This window comes from Hippopotamus amphibius, chromosome 9 (genome assembly GCF_030028045.1).
Source record: "Hippopotamus amphibius kiboko isolate mHipAmp2 chromosome 9, mHipAmp2.hap2, whole genome shotgun sequence".
NCBI lineage: Eukaryota > Metazoa > Chordata > Mammalia > Artiodactyla > Hippopotamidae > Hippopotamus > Hippopotamus amphibius.
Genome location: NC_080194.1, coordinates 27,136,848 through 27,159,354, shown reverse-complemented (window position 1 = coordinate 27,159,354; position 22,507 = coordinate 27,136,848). Strand labels below are relative to the sequence as shown.

The window sequence follows — 22,507 nt, the reverse complement described above, 5'->3', positions numbered from 1 at the left end:
AAAGAAGTTTGTTTATTTTATTAATGAGTTCAGGGTAAGATTGTGGCATCAATCTTAGCAGCCATGAGAGCAGGAGAGGAGAGGGATGGAGAGAGAGACCCAAGAGTTAGGTCCTAGTAGAGTTCAAGGGGGGAGTCTCCTAGATTCACAGCGCCAGAGGAAGGACAAGAGAGTCTAGATCACAGGGGCCTCTTCAGAACACCTGGCTGCTCCCTCATTCCATGTTGGCCTTCAGAAAGGAGGCCCAAGGTGTTCCTTATGCAGCCCTACTTCAGGGCCAGAGGGAATTTTTCTATCTCTGGGTGCCAGCTGTGGGTTTCCAGGGAGCCTGCTGGCTGGTGTGTCTCAGCCGGCTCCAGGCATGGTGTTCAGGAGGGTGGGTCCAGAGCTTCTAGGGGTGAATTTGGTGTCTCCTCTGAACTTCAGAAGAAGGTCCTGTGGGGAAGAGGAACAAAGCAGGAGGGTGCAGGCCTTGTGGGTGCGCGTTCAGCTGAGGGCAAGGCCGACAAGGGGGGTACACCCTGCCCCCTGGAGGCTCAAGGCCCTGCAGACCTCTGGATGCCCCTCTTGGTCCAGGCCCCAAGCAGCCACACCCCAGCCATCACCACTGCACACAGGAGGCCAGGGAGGGAGCAAAGGGGACACCTGGGCTGAGGTGGGAGGGGACCAGAAGGCAAAGGGGCTGGGGTTCCTCATGGAGCAGATGACAAGTGACAGAAAACATAGGGCCACTGAGGCCATCCCAGAAGCCATGGCCACAGTTGAGGCCAACTGTCTTGGGAGCATGAGGCCCTAATGTTTTAAGAAACTTGCAACAGAAAAGTCAACAAGTCCAGGCTTGGGTCTGGCCCAGATGCTGCCGGCTGTGGACTTTAGGCCACACCAAACACCAGTTTCACAGCCACCTACCAGCTCTGTCCATGGGCACAGCCCTGTCACAGGGCAGGAAACACATCCCAAAGCTGGGCTCCACAGTGTCCCACAGATAGAGTCCAGAGTCAAGGGAGAGAGAAGCCACAGAGGACAGTTTGGTCTGAGCAGGGCTCAGGCCACAACAGGTCACAACAGGACATGGACAAGTCTGATAGGCCAACCCTGGTTCTTTGGACCAGCTTTAATTGCCTCGTAATTGCCCTGGCTCTGCCCAAGCATGGCGGCCTGGTGGAGCTCCCAGAGGGTGGTGCTAGCAGGGAAGGGGAAACCCAGGTGTGCTTCCTCTGGGCTCTCCCAGCCCATCGTGCCTGGTTTGAGGCGCTACCTGTGCCCAGCAGAGAATAGCGCTCATTGCTCCATCCTGCTCATTCAAGTGCTATGTGGGACCCAGGGCAGATCCCAAGGGCTGTGGTGAGTTAGGACACCCAGGTCCCAAGCATGCCACCAAGTGGGCCCTGCTCGGCTTCCCTGAGCGGGAGGGCCTTTGAGTCCAACAGAATTCCAGCATGGCCAACAGCAGGCCCAGGTGGCACTGAAGGGATGGCACCTTGAGCAGCCCCCAGACAGCAGTCCAAAGAACCTGCCGACAGCATGGGCAGCAGACGGCCACGGCATGCAGCATGGACAGACGGGGCCCAGCAGCCCGCCTGCCTATTCACCGTGGGGGCTGCCAGGCTCCAGCTGCAGGAGGAACCCATGTCTAAGCACGGGAGCACGGTCTTCAAGGAGCTTTCGGACCGGCTGGGGGCTTTCGGCTGCAGAGGAGGGAAGAGAAGAGCTACATACACAGAGCGGAGCAGGAAACACAAAACAGGGCTCGGTTATTCCAGGCAAAGCCACCGGACCTCTCCCTTCACCTGGCTCCTGCCTCGGGTCCTGCCTAGGCCCCGGGTTCCAGAATTAGTTGCTACCAGACCTTGATTTCTCTAAGAGGTACACAGGACTCAGCCTCTGCTGGGAGGGGGAGTGAGCAGGCACAGTCATGACAGGCAAGCATGCGGTGGGGAGGGGATGTGGTGAAGTGAGAGTGGAGGACAGGAAGAGACATACACAGAGGCAGAGACAGAAAGACAGAGAGAGAGAGAGAGGGAGAGAGAGAGAAAATGGATGCAGGGTGGCAAAGATGGAGAAGAAGGGACTCAGAGCCGGGGGTGGAGAGAGGCAAGGAAAGGAGAGGTAAGAGAAGGGGGAGAGGGATGGAGGGAAGAAGGATGCAGGGGAGAGGGATGGAGGGGAGAGAGAGTGACAGGAAGGAAGGGGGAGCAGGAGGGAGGGGAAGGAGAGACAGAGAGAGAGAGAATGACATAGAGAGACCCACACAGGTACAGAGGCAGGAAGGAAACAGACACAGGGAGAGACAGACCATACAGGGAACTGCAGAGAAAGGCAGAGACTGGGCCAAGGAAAGCCTGTAGGATGGGGCCAAAGCCTACGGTCCTGGCGGCATGAGGGGAAGCAGCTACATAGCAGGAAGACCCTCCGGAGAGCAAAAGACACAGAAGTCTTTAAACTCGCTGGTGACAGGGCAGGACATGAAGTTCTGAGTGGGGAATCAGAAATCTGAGGCTTTGTGCTAGCTTCATTGTTTACTTGGCCTGAGACCGCGAATCTCTCTGGGCTTCAGTTCTCCACACGGAAAGAAGAATCTGGACAAGACAGATTTGGAGGCAGCTCTGGCAATGCCTGAGGGCAGTGACTTGGTTCTAGGCTTGCTGTAGACTGGGCGCTTTCTAGGACCCACGACTGCTACACGCAGTGTGCTTGCGTCATTCCTTTAGGCTGGATGAGGGCTGGGGCTGGGCTGGGAGAAAGTGGCCCAGATTCCGGAGGAGGAGGAGGGGGAGGAAGAGGAGGTAGTGGGCCAGGCGCCTGCACACACTTACAGCTCATCGTCATACTCCTTGGGGGGACAGACGGCAATGACGAGGTCCATCCAGTCCTGTGGGGAGAAGCCGTGTGACTCTGGGGCATGCCCAGTGGTCAATGGTGCGTCTACCCCTGACACTCCATTCCCCTGCCTGGGCACCCTGGCCCAGGATCAGCCAGCTGGGGCCTTCTTCCCATGGGGAGGTGGGCCCAGGTGAGGCTGGAAGTCCTCCTGGTGGGGAGGGTCCTCACTGTGCAATCCTACGGTCTGGGGAAGCTTCCAGTCTCTGAGGTTTCAGAACCATAGAGGCCAGGGTTGCCAGGTCCTTAAATGACGCCAAGTTCCCAAATGCTGATCTGTGGACCACAGCCAGGCATCAGCCTCAGAATCACCTGGGGAATTTCTTAAAATTCTAGATTCATGAACTTGGTCCCTGGAAATCTGAGGTTAGGTCCTGGGAAACAGTATTTTTAACTAACTCCCCAGGTCATTCTGATGCACAGCCAACTGGGGAACTTCAGGCCTAGCTTTCTGCTCCTAACATTTGAATTCCCTCAACGGCATCACTGCCATCCTTAGCTTGTCCATCATTGTCCATCCTTGGCTTGGGTGCATCCAATAAAAATTTTGTGAAATATCACTAGGCCCCTCTACCATGCAATAGCTCCTAATATTGAACCGAAATCTCTCCCCAGGACCTCCCTCCATCCAATCCAGTTCTGCCCTCAAGACCACAGAAAACACTTCAGCTCCCTCCACCCTAATGCACTTCAGATAGTCAAAGACAATCATCATGTTACCCGTGAGTCTTCTCTTCTCCATATCCCTTCATGTGGGTCCCAGGCCCATCTGGTCAGCATCCTCGGCACTGAACTTAATACCTCAGGCTCGGCTGCCTGCATACAGTTGTACAGGTTGTGCATTGCACAACATGAGCAGGCACCCTTCACACTGTAGTTTGTAGGAGGGCACCCCCTCGGATTGTGCAGTGCACAGCCTGGGAGACCTTATGTGGTGGCCCGGACCCAGGTGCGTGTCTAATGAGCCAGAGCAGACTACCATCAGCCCCTCCTGCATTCTGGGCCCTCTACTTCTGTTAATGCTTTCCAGTAGCCCCAGGCACTCTCTTGATTCCTGTTTGGTGAAAAAGACCTTAAGTCTTTTTCTTGGGTGGGTTGCCACATCTGGTCTTTTGGAGTCCATGCCACTTGTTTTTTGGACTCATGGTCAGAAACTGACTTTCTGAATTCTATCTTGTCAGATTAAGACCATTGGCTGGATAGGGTATGTGGGTGTCATCCAAGAGTTACCTGGACCTTGGCTATCTGCCCTGGGATGGGGCACCCTGACTGTAAGGCCTGGCTGCAGAGGCCAGGGTTTGAGGCAGGCAGGCAAGGGAGGGAAGAAGGGAGGGGGTCTGGTCTTACCCCCTGATTCCAGGCCTTCTGCAGGGAAGCCTCAGCCTCAGCCAGGGTGTAGTCCGTCACGATCTTGCCATTGATGGCCATGACCTCATCCCCTTTCACAATGCCACCTGCAGGAAGATAAGGCTGACTGACCAACTGGGCTGTATGTGGAAAAGGGGGAGTCACTGTAGGGCTGCAGAAGGCAGCCTTTCAGAAGATTCTGAAAGCTCATATGGGCTCAGAAAGCACGAGGGGAAACAGTTGGCCAGGTTATGCAAGGGGCACTCCCTTCCCACCCCATCCACAGGCCCTCACCCCAGCTCAGTCCCCAGGATCGGGACACCAATGATGAACTGTTGCCACCCCAGCTTCTGTACGGGCCGCTGACTGCAGAGGGAGGCAGACCTGCATTTCCAGCGAGCTTACCAGAAACACAAGCTAGCTGTGGGAGCCGTCCCTCTCTGTGCTGCAGCCATGCTGGTTGGGTTTAGATCCCTGAGCAGACCGAGCTCTTTTCTGCCTCAGAGCCTTCACATGCTGTTCCATCTGGGGCACTTGCCCTCGCTCTCTTTCCTTTCTTCTTCCCAGTCTGAGATAGAACTCTGAAAGGTCTTCTCTGATCCGCCCCACTCAATCTCAAGTAGAACTTTCCTATTATTCTATCATAGTATCCTGGTCTTTTCCTGCAGAGCATTTTTCACAATTTGTAATCATCTATCTATTTATTGACTGGTGGTCCCGCCTACTAGACTGTCAATTCCATAAAGGCAGGGATTGTCTTCTTAGTTCACCACTGTATCTTCAGCACTTAACAAAATACCTAGCACAAAATAGCAATTCAATAGACATTTCTTGAATAAATGAGTGGTGTTGAAGGTGTTCCTAGATAAGCAGACCTGTGATCTAATAAGCAGTTTGAGAAAAGCTGAAGTTATAAGCTAAACAGAGTTACTCACTGCAGGACTTGTCAGAACCTTGAATATGCTAATATGCATGGTGGCTCTCCAAGAAGTAGAGTTTACACATATCTTCAGCTTCAGAACCTTCTCTTATTTTTTTCGAGGAATTTCTCTCAGTTCTAGTGTCCACAGAACATTCTGTGTTATGTTGAAATAGTTTACCCAGGAGCCTTGCGGGCATGAAGGTCCATGGGATTATGGTGTGTATTATTGAAGATGGCGGCTGTGGTGGCTTAAAACACATGTGCTCCTGGGGGAACTTTTACCGGCTGCTTGTATGTCTAAATTAGTGTGGGACCAAACTGTAGACAGCAGTTTCCTCTGGACAGTGGGCCTGGGGACAGGTAGCTTCCACATTTTCATTTTGCACAAATCCAAGATACAGCCTCAGGGCCAATAAGGCAGTGGGGCTTTGTAAGGTGGGGAGGGCCCAGGAAGTCACCCATCCATCCTGGTCCTCTTTCCCTGCTACACATGGCAGACCAGTGGGGCCAAGCACCAACCCTTCCCTCAGTTGGCACAGGAAATGAGCACAGAGCATGAGTGCCTTGGCCAGGTGGGCAGTGGTGGCCCATGGCAGCTGCCTAGCTGAGCAGGCGCCCCTCCTATAGCAGAAATGAAGGCTCAGGGTGTGGCTATGAAGGGCCGAGGTCACCAAGGCCATGGGTGGCAGAGCTCGACTCGCCCTAGTAACTCACAGAAGCCTGGTTGCCACCGTGGCCAGGTGACTTTGCCATCACTGTATCTCCTGCCTCAGGCCCACACCCACCCTCCACTCTACCACCTCGGCTTGTGGGAGAGACTTCAGTCTAGCGCTTTGGAGAAGGTATCCGACCCTGGATTCCCTGCTCTGGTCTGCAAAGGTGAGGGCTCCTCCTTCAAGGGCACCTATTCCTCCACAAAGGACTCAGGAGTCCTGAAAAGCTGCCTGGACTTGGAAGAAGAAATCACTAGTGGTGGAGTTTCGGACAGGTGAATGGGTTAGTAGGTTGAGGCACACGTCTGTGCTGGGTCCACAAAGGCTTCACTCATCAGCAGGGGGTGTTTTTGTTGGTAAGAGAATCAAGGCAGAGCAAGAAGATCATGTCACAGGAGAGACACAGGGGGAGAGGGGGCCCCTGCTCCTCTGAGAGGGGGCAGGGCTGCAGAAGGGCCCAAGCGGGGGTGGCACTTGTGCTGGGCAGTAAAGCAAATGACCAAACTGTTGAGTCCAAGTGCTGCCTCCACTGCTACTGGCTGTGGGTCCTGAACAAGTACTTAAGCTCTCTGTGCCTCAGTTGCCTAAGATGTGAAATGAGACGGATGACCTATCTACTTTCTGGGTTGTTATAAGGATTAAGTAAGCTAATACACATGAACTACTCAGACACATGTTATGTGCAGGTACTTAGCATAACATCTGGCACAAGGTTAGTTCTTGATAGGTGTTGGCTCTTATCATTATTAAAAAGACGGGTAAGGTTTCAGTGGTTTCTCTCCTGCCTTTACTTGTGCTATCTTCTCTGCCTGGAAAGCTCTTTCCCTCCTTCACAAGGCCAGCATCCACTTATCTTTAAAGGCTCAGCTCAGGCATCACCCTCATAAAGGGAGCCCTCCCCACAGCCCCCTTTCCCTTGGTGGGTGAGGGGCCTCAGGGTTCCCACAGCTTCTCTCCACCCTCTCAGTCCTCTGCCAGCCCACAGCAGACCACACTGTTATCGTCAGCATCTGGCAATTCTGAAGATGTTTTCACCACTAGACGGGGAGCCCCTGAAGGGCAGAGTGGTGTCTGGTTGGCTGTGTGCCTGTGGATTTCGACACCATCATAGCCTGCGGGTAACGTGTGGGACTGACGGGCAGGTGGGCGGATTCAGGTGGGAGGGCATCCCTGAGAGCTATCAGTGCACCCCCAGCAGGCTGCCGTTTGCTTTCCTGGAGGACCCTGTATAACCACTGCACCATCTCCAGACCGGGGCATGGCTGGTCCCCACTCACCGTGCCGCTCAGCGGCTCCACCCTCGTAAACAGCCGAGATGACCACCTTCCCGATCGGGGAGTCCACACCGCCTTCCAGGGCCAGGTCTAAGGCTCCCTCCTGGTGAGAGGAAAACAGGCCTTTGGAGCCAAGCAGACAACAGGCTGTGGGCACCTAGGGACCCAGGAGCCTCTTGTCAGGGCCACAGAGAGGGCGCGAGAAGCCATGGGGGCAACGGCAGTGCCGTCAGCGAGAAAATGGGGCACAGACGCCAAGCGGGGCCTGGGCATGTGGTCCCAGCCGAGGAGGGGGTGTCCCCAGGGGGTCAGAGGAGAATGGGGATCTGAGGGGGTCACCCAAGAGTCACTTTGGGAGCAGGAGAAACAAGGAACCAAGATGGGAGAGGGCAGGGACAGAGAAGTGCTGTCCCCGCCTGACCTCCACGTGCCCGGGTACCTTCTTAATGCGCAGGAGCCGGACATCCTTTCCTACGATCTGTTCTGGGGTGAACTAGAGGAAAAAAACAGTGGGGATGAAGGATGCTTTCCTGAAGGATGCAGGTGGGCAGGGATGGGAGGGAAAGCCAGGCACCTGTGGGACATTGGCCCAGGAGAATACGTGGACAAGGGGACTTTGCCAGGCCCCACCCCCATCAGTCTTCAACTGGGGGTCCAGGCGCCATGGGGACCCCACGGACATGTACACACAGAGAGTGTTTTTCCCTGGGATTACTGTGAGGACTGGGTGAGAGCACGCCTTGTAAACACACAGCACAGTGCCTGGTATGTAGTTAGTGCTCAGCAAGTGTAACTGTTATAAACCACACACACACACACACACACACACACACACACACCGGACACACAGTTCACAATGGTATGCTGTTTGAAAGGAGCCTTCACAGGGAAGAGCAGTTGGGGCCTCCCTGGGGCTCTTCACATGTCCTGCCTCATCCCCAGGACCCCCAGAGCCCAGAACGCACCGCCACCAACACCGTAACCCCCACCCCCACTCCTGGGGTTACTCCCTGGGGGAGGAGAGTTATCGCTCACCATGGAGTAGGGGTCAAAGCCTTCCTCATATTTCCGGAAATCCTGGAAGCAAAGGGAGGGTGTTAGGGCTTCAGAGCAGGGGCCCCTGAGGGTCATTGCAGGAAGCAAGCTGAAGGAGGAGGCAGATGCGGAATGGCTGGGAGGGAGGGGACAGAGTGGCGGTGGGGTGGGGCTGCAGGTGTGGCCTGCATGCGGGATGAGGGGAGGAGGCTGGCAGCCCTACCAGCCAGAGCACCCCTGCCTGGGAGAAGCAGGAAGCTACGGGAAGCGTTTGAAGGACCCCGGCCCTGGACCCTGCACTCTTCCAGCGGAGCTGGCCTCTGTGACTGGCAGGGGCACCGGCTGACATCTAGGTGGTCCAGGCAGGCAATGTCGCCCTTGCTGAAGCTCTCATGGCTCACAGCCTCAGGTCCTTTAGGCCCTTTCTCAGATCCTCCAAGTGCCCACCTGAGGCTAGGTCCAGGCTCTGCGGTGAAGCCCAGCGTTTCTCCACCCAGTGCTCTGACCCCCCAAAAAGACAATACTGCTCAGTAGCCTCCCTGGGGACACCAGCCACAACACGATGGGCATGGGGAAGGGACACCAGGCCCCCCGGGGAAATGGGGCTTGTCTGTGCCGGCCTGGTGCCCAGCACTGCTCTTAACGTAATGTTTATCTAGAGGGCAAGGCCCCCTGCAGAACCTTAGCCTGGGGAGGAGGACGGGGACACTCAACTCAGGGAAGCTGGCTTGGTGGGGGCTGTGGGAACAATATCCCCACGATGCAGAAACAAGGCGGCGAGAAGGGAGAAAGCGGGTGGAGGGCAGAATCAGAAAACATTGTTTTCCCAGGAGTCACACACAGACCGCGGGAGCCCCAGGGTCTACAGACTGAAGGGCCAAGCCTACTACGCTTCAGTTAGTCCCCATGGGAAGGTGGGAGCAAAGGAGAAGCCCTGTGACAGGAGCCCCCGCAGCCTGTGCTGGACTGAGCGGAGCCACCCCCCAGTACACAGTCACCTGGGCCGCACCAAGTGTCCCCTGGGGCCTGGAGTTGACATCACGGGGAGGCCACAGCCCCCTACGCCCAGCACACGGCAACCGAGCTCTGGGCACAGAACAGGGGCCAGATCAGCAGACGGATCCCTGGGCCCCTGTCTGTCCTGCCTCCTCACTCGCCTCCATCACCCAGGCTCAACCCGGAAAGCCTGGGGGCCTCCAGCCCGACCCAGCTCTGAGGCCACCCCCGCATCATTGTGTGGGTGTCAGGGCAGCAGAGAGAGGAAGGGACGCAGCAAATCCACGGGCAAGATGGGTGATGGCAAGACGTGGAGTCGCGTCTCCTCCATGGAGAGAACCCTGCCTACCCCTGGCTGTTTCTTCTGAAAAACTGAGCAGTGCTGGCTATGGGCCGCCCTCTCTCCTTCCCTCTGAGAGTCTGCTCTCAGCGACAGGCCAGGTGGCAAGGCCTTGTGTCTTGTGTGAATTTAGATCAGAGACCTATAAGCCATTACTGCTGGTCAGCCCCTGAAGAGGGAGTCCAGCCCTTCATCCAACAGATGGAGGCACTGGAACCCAGAGAGGTGACATTCACGCCCAAGTCACCCAGTCAGTGGGCAGTGAGGTGAGGGTCTGACTCCCAGCCCCGGGCACTTGGATTCCTTACCTCCCTGCCTCTCTCTCCTTGAGAGATGTTTGCACCCTGAATAACAAAGCCCTTAAATGTCTGTTTCATCCTGAGAGGCAGGATGACATAGGATTTAGGAGCCCAACTACGGAGCCTGACCTCCTGGGTCAAATTCAAATCCAGGGTCTGACACTAGCTCTGACATCAAGGGCATGATTCCTAATCTTTCTGCATCGGTTTCTCATCTACCAAACGGGGATGATAAAAGCACCTACCTCCTAGGTTCTAAAGATTAAAAGAGTTAGTATCCATAAAGTATTTAGTATTTAAGAGAGTTAATATACATAAAGTATTCGGCACAGCACAACTAAGTGTTAGCTGTCACCTGTCAGTGCCCAGTCCTGGGTTGGGGGCAGCCTCCTTTGCAGACCCCCCTTCTCACTGTACAGCTGATACCTCCCCTTTGTTCCCTGCCTGCAGTCAAATCAGCCTGTGGTCAGATATTAAGCTATTGGTGAGAATGTTGGCTGTAAGATCTCCATCTTGGGGTCTCTTTCATCAGTAATGAGATAGCCAATCCAAAGGCTGGCTCTGAGGATGTAAGTCCCAGGAGGTGGGGAGGATAAGTGGCTTCCTGCCTGAATCCTCTCATGGACCAGCAAGGACTTCTGTGGCCCCCCCCCCCACATGCACAGGAGCGCCCCCTGCAGGTGGAGCACCTGGGCTACCACTTCCTCCCTCATGGCATTTGGGGCCAAGTGGGGTTTGGTGAACCTGTGATCTACCTTGAGGAGGCAAGACAGGGGAAGGGGCAGGGAAACACCTCATGCAGCCCCTTCTCTCCTAGAGCTGGAGCAAGCACCCGTCTTGGCCTCTGGGACCCTCTGAAGGTTCCCTCTTCCTGCTCCTCTATGAACAAACAGCAGCAAAGGAGGTGAGCCCCTAGGAACCCTGCTGCTTTCTCAGCGTGGGCATGGGGGTGTCTCACAAGTCCAAGGTCCCCACCTGATATGAGAACGCCCCCCAGTCCCTCGCCATGGGTAAAAGGGACACAGTTTTGGCCTGAGACTCCCGGCAGATGGCGCCTGGGGCCACCTCTGAGCTGGCTGGCACTCCCAGAGAGGTCAGAGTGGGAGGGGCAGAGGGCGGTGGGGAGGACCACAGACACACAACGGGGTAGCGTTTTACTTGTCGGAACGCTGTCTGATAAACCACCATCCTCTTCAACATCTCCTGTGGCTGCCAGAAAAAAAAAAATAGTTCCACGCTGGACGTTACCAATAGGTCTCGTCTGCCCCCTGGTGCCAGACCCTGGGCCTGCCGGCCTGGGGCTGCCAGGCCAACATCCCTCCCTAGACAGACGCAGCCTGATTTACGGGACGTGCCCCTCAATGCCCTCAGATGCAGCAACGACCCAGTCCTAGTCAAGCAGACACCACCCCTTGTCATCAGCCTGAAAACACAATGCAGAGGCGTCTTCAGGCTGTCAGAGGAGCTTGAACTTTGCTCTTTGGGGAGCTGAGAGGACAGCTAAAGCTCAAATTAAGTATCTGAGCTGTTCCGTCCTGACATTTGGATAGGGTTTCCTTGAAAGGGGAATACAAACTCTGGCATGGCTCTTCCCACGGGGGGTGGGAGGCCTGTCAGTGGCTGGCACCCCGGGAGGGGTGCACCTGAGTCCCAGCTTGCTCAGCCGTGGGTGACTGGGGGCGGGCAGGCCCTCCCCCTTCCCCCAGGACCACACCCCACATTCCCAGCTGCAGCGAGGAGTGACACGTGAAATGGAGAAGGGAAGTGGATCTGCTTTGGCCAGTTCCCCATCTGAGGGTGACCCATGACAGGCCTTAGGGGCGCAAGCCAGGGCAACTGGAATCACTGCAGGTTTTGGCAAAATGGCAAGTAGGTATGAGCTTGGGCTTTGGAGTCTGGAAGAGTGGAGTGAACAGTCAGACCTGGCTCTGCCTTAGACAACCTACGTAACCTCTTGAGGCTCAGCTTCCTCAAGTGTTAAACAGGGAGGACAACATGAACCATCTCACTGGACTGCGGTGAGGATTAAATGAGGCCACACAGAGCCTGACACATGGTAGAGTCGTTAATAATCAGAGCTCTTATTCTTCTTCTAGATGGTGCCCTAGGCTGTTTGGTCAAGTGAGAAACAGGAATTTCTCTGGTTGTGTTAACACCCACTTATACCCATGTGGATTCACCTCTCGGCTAATGAGAAGGTTACAAGGTGGCATCGGATGTGAGTTTGTATCCCACCTGGCTCTTCCTCTAGAGGCAGCAGCAACCAGGGGAGAGACCCCTTGTCTGCTCCTCCGGAGATGCCCTGGAGGGGACCCCAGGGGCTTACCAGGACCTCGGATTTCACAGCTGGCCTGTAGATGAAGTTGGACTCCTGGTGGACCATGACAGGTTTGGAGATGGTGGACACGCCAGGGCCTCGTGGAGGCTGTGGGCTTGGGCAAAATGTCTACAGGGGTTAGTTTAAAGAGAGAACCCTGTGAGGTCATGGCAGGGGTGGCCCAGGCCAACCATGGCACTTTGACACACAGGCAAATTCACACCATGCACTGAGCCAGCCTGGTCTGTCCACTCTGCTGGATGTCCTAGGGGTGTGATCGTCATCAGAGGGACAAGAAGTCCATTGGCCACAGTGTGTCCTGAGGCCAATGAGTGGCTCTGAGGAATCAGGGACTTGAGCCAGAGCCTGTTATGGGGGCGCCAGCAGGCACTGCCACTCAGAGGATACTTTCAAGGTTCTCTCTCAGTGGCCACGGGTACCATCCAGCCTCCTCTCTCCCTAAGGAGACAGTGGCAGTTCCCGGACTGTACGTGCAGCATCTGCTGTTTCTGGTGGGGTGGGCACAGAGTCTCTGGTGGCGGGAGTTTGGGATGGAGGACCAGTAGGCGTGGCAGCCAGGAGAGCTGATGCAACACGTCTGCTTTGCTCTAACCCATTTGATCATCTTGGACAAGACAAATCGGGTCACAGCCCTGCCCCGAACCCTCCACGGGTCCCACTGAACCCCCATGAGCTTCTCTACTTCCCTGGAAGCCTCATCCCTCACTCCTTCTCGCCCTCCTTACACTGCCTAACGTGAGCCTCCAAAATGCCTGGCTTTCTTGCCTTGAGACTTTTGCACATGCTCTTCCCTCCTTCTGCTTTACCTGCCCAGGTGTTAGCTTGGGTATCACCACCTTTGGGGACCATTCCTTGAGCTTTTCCTCTCCACCCTCTCCCCTCAACACAGCACCTGTGTTTCCCTCAGCTGCCCTGGTAGGGTGGGAGTTTCCTGCTTACTTGTCTGTCCTCCCCCCAGGCTGTCTCAGACAGGGACTGGGCTGCCTATTTTGTGGTGGTTCTCCAGTGCCCAGCACAGTGTCTGGCACATAGCAGGCGCTCACCAAACATGTTACATGAGTAAATGAAAGACTCGGTATTATGGTGGGTGCGTGGGACAGTGCCTGGGGGTAGACATGGCCCTGAAAACCTTCCCCTGGCAGATGCCTGTGTGGCAGGCACAGGTGCTAAGCTGACACAGGTGTTTGTGTCCACCACCTGAGAGCTGCTGGTGGTGGGGCTGACTGTGCAGATGTGTGATGGTCCACACCTCCTACTGTAGCACTGATGATCACTTGCCCAGAGCATGGAGGGAGGAGGGGCTTGGGCAGGGTCGATGGTGCACGGGCCAAAGTGCCGATGTGGGTGGGATGAAGGTCACTAAAACAACTGACTTCTGGCCTTCTCATCAGGGACAACACTGGCTTTGATGTCACTTAAGACATTTAGGGTCCAGTTCTTCAGAGGCTCCTTGTGTGGGGGGAGCTTTTAACCTCCTCTCTGCTCTGATCAGAAACTAACAGAGGGACCTTCGTGATGACTGGAAGAATTTAAGAAAGTTGGACCCTGGTTTTGAATCTTGACTCTGACCCAAAAGGCTGCAGTTTGCCTCCGATCTCGTGTTTGCGGTTTCACCCAAATTTTCTTGTACGATGATCTGTCACTGATCATAGGTAATGTCTATGGAGCACCTCCCATGTGCTTGCCACTCCCCAAGGATTAACTTAGAATGAGTTCATGTACTAACTCACTTGACCTTCATGACAGGTAGGTGCCATCAGCATTCCCATTTTCCGGACAAGGATGCCCAGGCTCAGAGAGATGAAGTAATGCATGCCCAAAGCCATGCAGCCAGTGACTGAGCCAAGATTCCAATGCAGACAGTTCCTTCTTGTCATCATTATGTCCCCTGCGCCGGCAATGCCCTTCTCCCATTCTCCATGTATCACCATCCCTCAAGGCCCAGCGCTACAGAGCTGCCTTCGACCTCCCGTTGGAATGAATCCCTCCCACAGCACCCAGCCTGTGCCGGTTTTATAGCTGAATCCTGCCTGGTCAGCTGCTAATCCTGCATATAGCAAAGTCCTGGAGAGCACAAGTGTGCCAACTGCCTCTGTCTGCTTCAGCACTGCTCCCTGTTCCCCACACAGAGAAGCACAAGCAGGGTGCTCAGTGGATGACTGAGTTAAATTTGTTGAGGGAAAGCTGTTGCCCCTCTTGGTGGGGGCCACTCATAGGAAGGATGCAGGCCTCTGTGCTGGGCTTAGCCCCCCTGCAAACCTGCTCTGGCTGGGCTCTGGGGAAAGACATCCCTGGGACAGACAGACTTCTCTCTGTCAGAGCTCAGGGCTCAGGACCCCACCCGGAGTCCCTCTGAGAGGCCCCTGCTGGCAGTTCCAGCCTTGTCAGCATCTGGCACTTTCTTCACGCCCACCTTCCTTCCCCCAAGCGCTCCCGAACGCTCTGAGATGCTTATTCTGCACTTCATGCAGGAACGCAAATCCACGGAGGAAAGGTTAATAACTGACCTTCCCCCAGACCCCCACTCTTAGCTGACATGAGCTGCTGTAGTTCTGACTGACGTCTTAGCCTCACAGCTACGGGAGCAGAGAAATATTTTGTTTTCCTTTCCAAGGGATCAAAGCTCCATGTCTTCATTGGTGACTGCTTCTTAGACTTTGGATTAAGAAAAATTAGTGAGAAATATGTCTTTTTGAGGAAGATCACTGTTCTGCCTGCTGACATCCAAGAAAAAGATCCCTAATCTTTTTTTTTTTTTTTTTTGGCACACGGGCTTAGTTGCTCTGTGGCATGTGGGATCCTCCTGAAGCTGGTATCGAACCCGTGACCTCTGCATTGGCAGGTGGACTCTTAAACACTGCGCCACCTAGGAAGCCCAAGATCCCTAATCTTTTAGTAGTAAATTTGGAGCTTTCTAGGAACTATCCATTTTCATTTTTTCTGTAGCTGGAAGTTGGCCAGAAGTTTCTGGGCATTATGCTTCAAGCTAATGTAGTTGGCTATCACCACAGAAAATGGCACAGTAATATCCTCATACTGCATTGGTCAGTGTTGTCACTTCATTTACAGAGCCTAATACTGCTCCCCTTTTCCCACCGCCCTTTTCCCCTATTACACAGAAGATTCATTTCCCATATTCAAGGCTTTCCGTGCTAACATCAAGAAACAACTGGCTGTGCATAAATAGAGCTCTGGCTCTTCACTGACACAGCCTTGCAACTTACCAGCCCATGCTAGCCAAGAGGAGCAAAGAGAAAGCAATCAACAGTGATACACTGTTGCTCGCCCCAAGCATCACAGGCAACTCACCATACAGTACAGCACTTCAAAATCAACAGACAGCACACACACGCAGGACAACCACAACATGCAGGCTGGGGAGCTCGCTCCTGGAAAGTGGGGTGGGCTGATGTTTCTTCCCGTCTCCGCTCACAGGAGCAGAGGAGGACATGGGAAACAGCAGCCCGGCCCACGCTTCCTGCTTCCCAGTATAGCATGCAGAACAGAGGTAGTACCTTTGGGGTGGGCGGGAAGCTTCGTTCAGGGGCAGGAGAGCTGGCAGGCTTCCCACTGTGGTTCTTTGCCTCCCAGTCCTCTGCGGGACTGCCTGTCTCCCCAGCGTGGAAGGGGTGGTTTCCCAGCGCCTCTTCCAGGGCCGAGGGCAGCGGGCGGGTAGGAGTGAGGTCTTGGGTAGGAATGGAGGGTGGCGGAGGGATGGGAATGGGGGGTGGTGTGCGTTGCACCCAGGGCGAGGACGAGGCGCTCAGGCGGCCCGGTGAAGGAAGGACAGGGGGCGCGGGGACCTTGGGGGGTGGGTTGGAGGGTGGAGGGTGGGGCATCACAGGCAAGGCAGAGGCAGTCTTGGGGGGATAGTAGAACATGTCCAAAGGGATGTCATCCAGGTCAGTGGTGTGGAGGTGCAGCCCGCCTGCGAAGCGTCTCAGGGGTGGGGCCAGGGGAGACACAGAAGGCGGGGGAGGCGGGGGCCCTGTGGTCATCTGGGGGGTTGCAAGGAAGTCCTGTAACTGACTAGTGCCCCACTTCACAATACACCGCGTATACTGCTCATCTATCTGTTTCTCTTGCTGCTGGAGACCCACCACCCTCAAACCAGAACCATGGGGGTATCACTTCTCTGCCACCTGGGTGCCCTGTTGATCCCATACCAGGCGGCCAGTAGGGAGTGCCCAAATGCAGGAGGGGCCCCAAGTTATGTGAGTGGTAGGAAGGCGACCATATAATCCATAAGATGACCAATTAGATGACCAATACTTATCTGAACTGGAACACACTTGACAGTGAAAAGGGCACTCTTAGCAATTATGCCAGGACAACAGGCCTAACCGGGATCATCTCAGATGAGCGGGGACTTAGTGCTCTCTCTGGAGATAAGCCCAGAAATACCGATACACTGCCCCCCCACCCCCAAGAGAGGAAGGGGGAGTGGGCTGGTCAGCGGCCCTGGACAGTAAAGCTTCCCAGTGGGCATCCTGCCTCCCGCTGTCCCCAGAGGGGTGGGTTCGGAAGGCAGCAGGAGGGTCTATGTGGAAAGAAGGGCTCTGTTACCTCTGAAATCTCATTATCAGCAGAGGAAATCTGTTCAAGGCGCGTCTGACAGAGCCTCTCCACCCAATACTGAATCTTTTCTGATTCCTCAAGGTCTTCCCGCTCTGTCTCGGATACCTGGGACCCAAGGCCAGCGCAAAATGGAGAGGACAGAGGGCCCACTTGAGTCACACGTGGGTGGCACACTTGAATCAGTAGCACAGAAGCACTTCTTAAGAAACCCAGAGTACTGTTGGATGTGTCAGTTACCTAGGAAAACCCTGGGCTTGTTGCACCTGTCCCCAGAGGAGGCGGAAATCAGGTGGAGGGGTGCTGAGGTGTCAGGCTAGCTAGCCGTGGGTGCAGCAAAATCCAAGAAGGGGCTCATGCATTGTGCGGGGTTAGCAACAGCCCCTGGACCCCCACCAACCCTGAGCTCTTATGATTCTCCAAGAACGGTTTCAGCACATTCCAAGAATTCAACTTTACTCTTTTTTTACCCCCTCCAGGCTGCCTTGTCCTCAGGAGCACAAGTTCAATGTTATCTTTAATTTTGTAGCTAATTTGTTCCTAATGTCAGATCTAATGCACTTCACATTTTCCAGGACGTCTCTGGTTTTGTAATCTAATCAGCTTGGCATTCTGATTCACGGAGGCATTAAAGAGAAGCAAAATCAATAATATCTCCAACAGCTAGGGAGTAACCTAGGAAATAGGAATTACTTATGCTGGAAGACTACTTTTGACATGCCTTGAAGGGGCACTCTTAGCTACATTCCTGGGTTGAAGAGGTCTAGAGGTCTAGACATCTACATCTCATGCTGATGGCAGCAGCCTCAGACTCTTAGCCTTTTATTAATTGGGGGATACCCTCAGACGCCCCACCTGCACAAAGGGGTTAGCTTCAGACCCATGCTCTCAGACACAAGGAAGACTGAGCAAACCTGGTCTTGGATTCATAACCTGGGTTGAGGAGAGGGCCGTCAAACTGCCCCAGTCAAATGACAGGTGGCTAGAAGGCTAACTTCAGATCTACAATCTGAACAGAGGGTTAGCCTCAGACTCAAACCCTGAGCAGAGAGACCAGCCTCACAGCCCACACTGAGGGTGGAGAGGCCTAGCCTTGGGCTCGTACTCTGGTGGGGTCGTGGGCAGAGGACAGACACAAACCTCTAGCCATGTGTGTGTCAGCTAACCCGAGACCTACAATCTGGGCAGAGGGGCCAGCCCCTGAGCAAGGGGGCCAGTCTCGAGCCCAAGCATACACCTAAGCCAGAAGCTAGTCTCAGACAGCTCTGGGTGGGTAGGAGGATCTCACTCTCCAGACTGGGGAGGGGGCTGGGCTCGCTGCATCCTTGGACTCCATTTGGGGAGAACAACTCCAGCTGGTTCTCTGGGAGCATGATGGGGACCAACCAAACTGTGTCCCAGGGATGCTCACCTGGCCTTGGAGCAGGACACGTACCTCCTGGGCCAGCCGGTTGATCTTCAGTTGCTTTTCCTTCTCCAGCATTTCCTCTTTTTCTTTGTAAAGCTTTTGCTCGAACTCCAGTTCCTTCTTATTCTTTCTCAACTCCTGAAGGCTATCATACTTGGCTTTCTTCTTATCCTTTCCTTTCTGAGCAGATGTGGCATTGTTTATATGACAAGGGGTACAAGGTAGTGTTGACACTGGCCCAGCATGGCAAACAGGGCATTCAGTCTTTAGACAACAGCAGGCACCACCCCATGCTGAGCCCCTCCGCAGCTCCGACTCCACCACACTGGGCATTGGACTTCAGGGTTAGGACAGGCAGGATGCTGCTACCCATCACAGAATGAGACACATTGCCTGTGCCAGCCAGAAGAACGGGCTTACTAGTTCACTAACAAGCTGTGTGACTTTGGTTAAGTTCCTTAACATCTCTGGGCCTGGTTTACCTCATCTCCAAAATAGGGGAAATACCTACCCCACAGGTTTACCATCCAGAACCAATGAAATAGCATCTATGGAACGGCTCTGTAAGCTTTGAAGTACTGTGTTTAAAAAACCCATTGTATTTATTTCCTAGCATCTGGGCTCATACCTTCTCCATCATCTGGATGTTCAGACACCACAGATGCATCCTGGTAGATTCTAGAGAAAATCTGGGACAGCTGGCTAAGCCTCATTCACAGAGGTCCTCTGTCCCGAGCTAGAGGAGAAGGGTGTCAGCCTTAGACTTGGAAGCCCAGAGCCAGGGACATCAGATTTTGTCCTGATACTTAAACTCCAGACCACTTCATCCTGGAGAGTCCAAACCCACTGCTCCCTCTGAACTAGGCCCCTGAACTGAGGACTAGACAGGAACTATAGGACTGGGAGATGGGGGGCAGGAGAAGGTAGGGAGGATGGCCTAACTCTCTTCACTGGCCATCAGGGTTCAAGAGGATTGGGGGAGGGAGATGCAAGACAAACAGACGTCTCTTCCCTGTTGCAAACCCACAAAGTCTGCTTTCCTGGCGGCTTCTCCCATGGGCTTGCAGGGAAGCCAAGGAGTAAGGAAGGAAGAGAATTAAGATTTATGGACTGCCAATGTGCCGAGAGATTTACATTGATTATCTCATATGTAGGTATTATCCCCCTTCTCTTGATGAAGGAGGCATGGCTCAGAGAGGTGAAATCCCTTGCCTGATGTCACATATCTAGTAAGTGGTGGTGCCAGGATTTGGACCTGAGTCTTCCAGGTCCCACAGTTTCCCCACTGTGCCCTGATGAGCTGGGGGCAACGGGAGCACGGCAGGAGGGAGTGTCAGCCCTCACCACACAGCATGGAGGACAGGCGCCAGCAGAGAGAGTCAACACTCTGGGGAAGGAGGAAGCCTGCATGTTCACTGGCTCACCCCTTGCCCCCCAACAAGCCTTCCTGGGGTCTGCTCTCAGAATTCCTGAATCATCCCAGCATCCAAGGCCAGAAAGGAGGAAGTCAGTTTCCCAGCAATGGCCACACAACCTTGTCCACAGTGGAGGTGCCTGATGGGTCATTATGGACCTCTGACCGCATCATTCTGCCTTCCCTCCTAAAGATAACCCGCACCTCTGTGCACAGGTGCTTTGGAGATGGTCCCCCATCTAGGAGATGGGGACCCACCCCCAGAGCAGTCTATGAGCCACTTGAGAAAACGTTTTTCAGTGCTTCAGAGTTCTGCTTGGTTCCTTCCTACCCTGTTCACTAGACTCTCGGCTCAGTTGATAGATGCATCCCTACCATCATATTGTTGATTCAGACAATTCCCCGAGAGGAACCAGAAACATTCTGCCCAATGGCAGCTCGCTAGACTAAGGGCATGGCCTCCCACAGGGACCATCATAATAGGCACGGCCAATCTACTGGTTTAAAAAAAACACCAGTGTGAAGATTTTAGAGCTAGGGCTCCAGGGTGGGGCAGGCAGATGTGACCGTTTCTGTCCCATCTCCAAGAAAACAGCACCTGCTTACTGATGCAGAAAGGCAAGTTGCCCCATAGCATTGCCTACTGATCACACACTAGCCTTCTCCATGCAGGCTGCTTAGCTGTGTGTGCATCTGCCTCCCCTGCCAGATGGCAGGCTCCTACAAGTAGAGTTGGTCTGCGTGAAATACTCAGGCAGTCCTGGGAAAAGGGCTCAGTCAGGACCATGACTCCTTCAGGCACTGGAATAGACTTTGTGAAGCCACAGGCCTGGGTGCCTTAAGCCCCAGAGGGCTCAAGAAGACACTGAATCGTTATCTTTTAAAAGAAGAGGAATTTTGTGCATTGCTGATCACAGCCATAGACAGCCACTTGTATTGCTTGGGGACTTGGTTCCAGCTGCTGGGAGACAAAGGATCTCACGTGACTCTAGAAAAAAAGTCAATGGACTTTCAGAGCCAGCATGAGGGACATGGTTCTACTGCCATTTAGCTCTCAGTTAAATTCATCGCAAATATTCCTTCTGGTCCAGACTGAGAGAAGAGGCAGATGTGATGGATGTGCTCTTGCTTCTACCTAGATGCCATTTTTCTCTCTTTTGGAAATGAGATGCAAGCCAAGATACCAGCTCTTTCTGGAATGACTGGACTAATGAATAGAAGAAAACAGGCCTTCTTTTTTTACCAACAGCAATTTTCAAGCGACATGATTTCTGATGGGAGGTGTGTGTAGAGGAGACACTAGTTCTTTTACATTTACCTAGCTATTAGTGCCCGGAAAAGAATTTACCTGTATATCTCCTTTAATTATTTTTTCAAGTAAAATCCTGTGTGTGTGTTGTCCTTTCTAGCAGAGATAGCATATAGAGAAGTAGAAATTAAACCCAATGAGATATCCTAAGCCATAGAGTCAGCCTGTAAAATAAAAAGGACAGCCTCACGAGACCAAGTCCATTTGGAGATCAGGGCAGTGTATAAAGGAATCCCCTGAGATGCTCTGCTCTAAGTTTATTCAGTGCCATACAGATCATGACCTGTGCTCCTAGGTAAAGACATTCACCTCTGTCAGGAGTAATACTGCTGTCTATTATCTTAACAGTACCATGTTAGAGGAAGGGCATAGCTGTTTCCAGCACATCAGATATTTCCATTTTACAGGCACGGAGAAGTTACATATCATCAAGGTCACCCAGTTGCCGGTGCTTTGGTTTCTGGGGGAACTGACATCCTGCCAGAAAGAGCCAGTCAAATGATAACACCTAAATTAGTTCATCCAGATTTATGCCAAGGCCTGATTTCCAAATACCAAGTCATTTTGAATGTCCGATCTACAAATATTAACAGTGGTGTTTTCATAATCAGATGCCAAAGTGATTTAGAAAGAAAAAGGACCAGGGAATTTTATGGGGCCTGGAGATACAGTAATAAGATTTAGAGAGAAAATTCAAGGCCCCAGAGGCCAGGAAAATGAATTATCCTGGGCACATGCAGAGAAATTTCTAGGAGAGGGCTAGGATTCATGTGGCTCTTTAACCCAGCCCGAGGCAGCACAAGCCCCACCTCAGCAGCCAGTCTGTGTCCGGCACAGTCGGCCTCATAACCTGCACTGCCCACACCCAACTTGATTTTTCACTCTGTTTGACCTTGGCTTCCAGTCTTGGCCTCTGGTTCTACTTGACAGAGAAACAAAGCAGAAGTTTCCTGCCGTGCCTCTGCCCTGCTCCATGCCCAGTGGGGCTGGTGCCGACCCAGTGGTGCCTGATGGTACCTGGGCAGGTCTCAGCCCGTGAATACTCCCCCCACGATGCCACGGTGACAGCGCCCCGCCATCTGACATCAGCCTGACCGAGAGGCACAGATGGGGTTAGCGCCCCCAGTGAACAGGTGGTCACACTGTTGAGAGGCGACAGGAAAAGAAGCAATGTTTGGAGAAGGTCAAAACCCACGGCAAACTCAGCAGCAAACAGCACTCAGTCCTGGCCTACCTTCCGGATGGTTGGGAATTTGCCATCATAACGATAAAACCATCCAAACGCTATAAGAACACAGAGAACAAAGCGATGAGATGCAGTTCAGCCTGGCCACAGCATCCATGGGCAGCAGCCAGGAGCTGGGTTCCCCAGGAACGCAAGGCTTTGTGAGATGAAGAGCAGTCTCGGCAAATCCCATAGCAGAACCGCACCCTCTGTCTGACTCTCTCCTTACCTGACCTCCCCTGGGTTGTAAAGCAGGCCCAAGACCACCTGAGAAAGGGCCTGCTTCCCAGGCCCTGGGCCGCTGTCAGCTGCCTCCCCCGAGACACTGGCTTCAGAAGTCAGTGCCAGAAAGTCAAAGAGAAAGCCCCTTGTAGAAGGATGCGCTTTTCCCCATCACAACCACAGTCTGCAAACACAAAGCCCTATTGAACG

General features: G+C 53.8%; 1 protein-coding gene across 2 annotated transcripts in view; it reads right to left on the bottom strand.

Annotated features, from left to right (window-relative positions):
• USH1C (USH1 protein network component harmonin) overlaps nucleotides 1–22,507 on the bottom strand; it is a 49,983-nt gene continuing 27,476 nt past the window's right edge. For both annotated transcript variants that reach the window (XM_057749719.1, XM_057749718.1), the window contains 6 exons: nucleotides 8,172–8,213; nucleotides 7,576–7,629; nucleotides 7,140–7,239; nucleotides 4,228–4,334; nucleotides 2,817–2,872; nucleotides 1–435 (listed from right to left, as the gene is read on the bottom strand). In XM_057749719.1, the coding sequence (XP_057605702.1) occupies nucleotides 423–435; nucleotides 2,817–2,872; nucleotides 4,228–4,334; nucleotides 7,140–7,239; nucleotides 7,576–7,629; nucleotides 8,172–8,213 (372 nt within the window). In that variant the 3' untranslated portion in view covers nucleotides 1–422. The remainder of the gene's footprint in view (nucleotides 436–2,816; nucleotides 2,873–4,227; nucleotides 4,335–7,139; nucleotides 7,240–7,575; nucleotides 7,630–8,171; nucleotides 8,214–22,507) is intronic.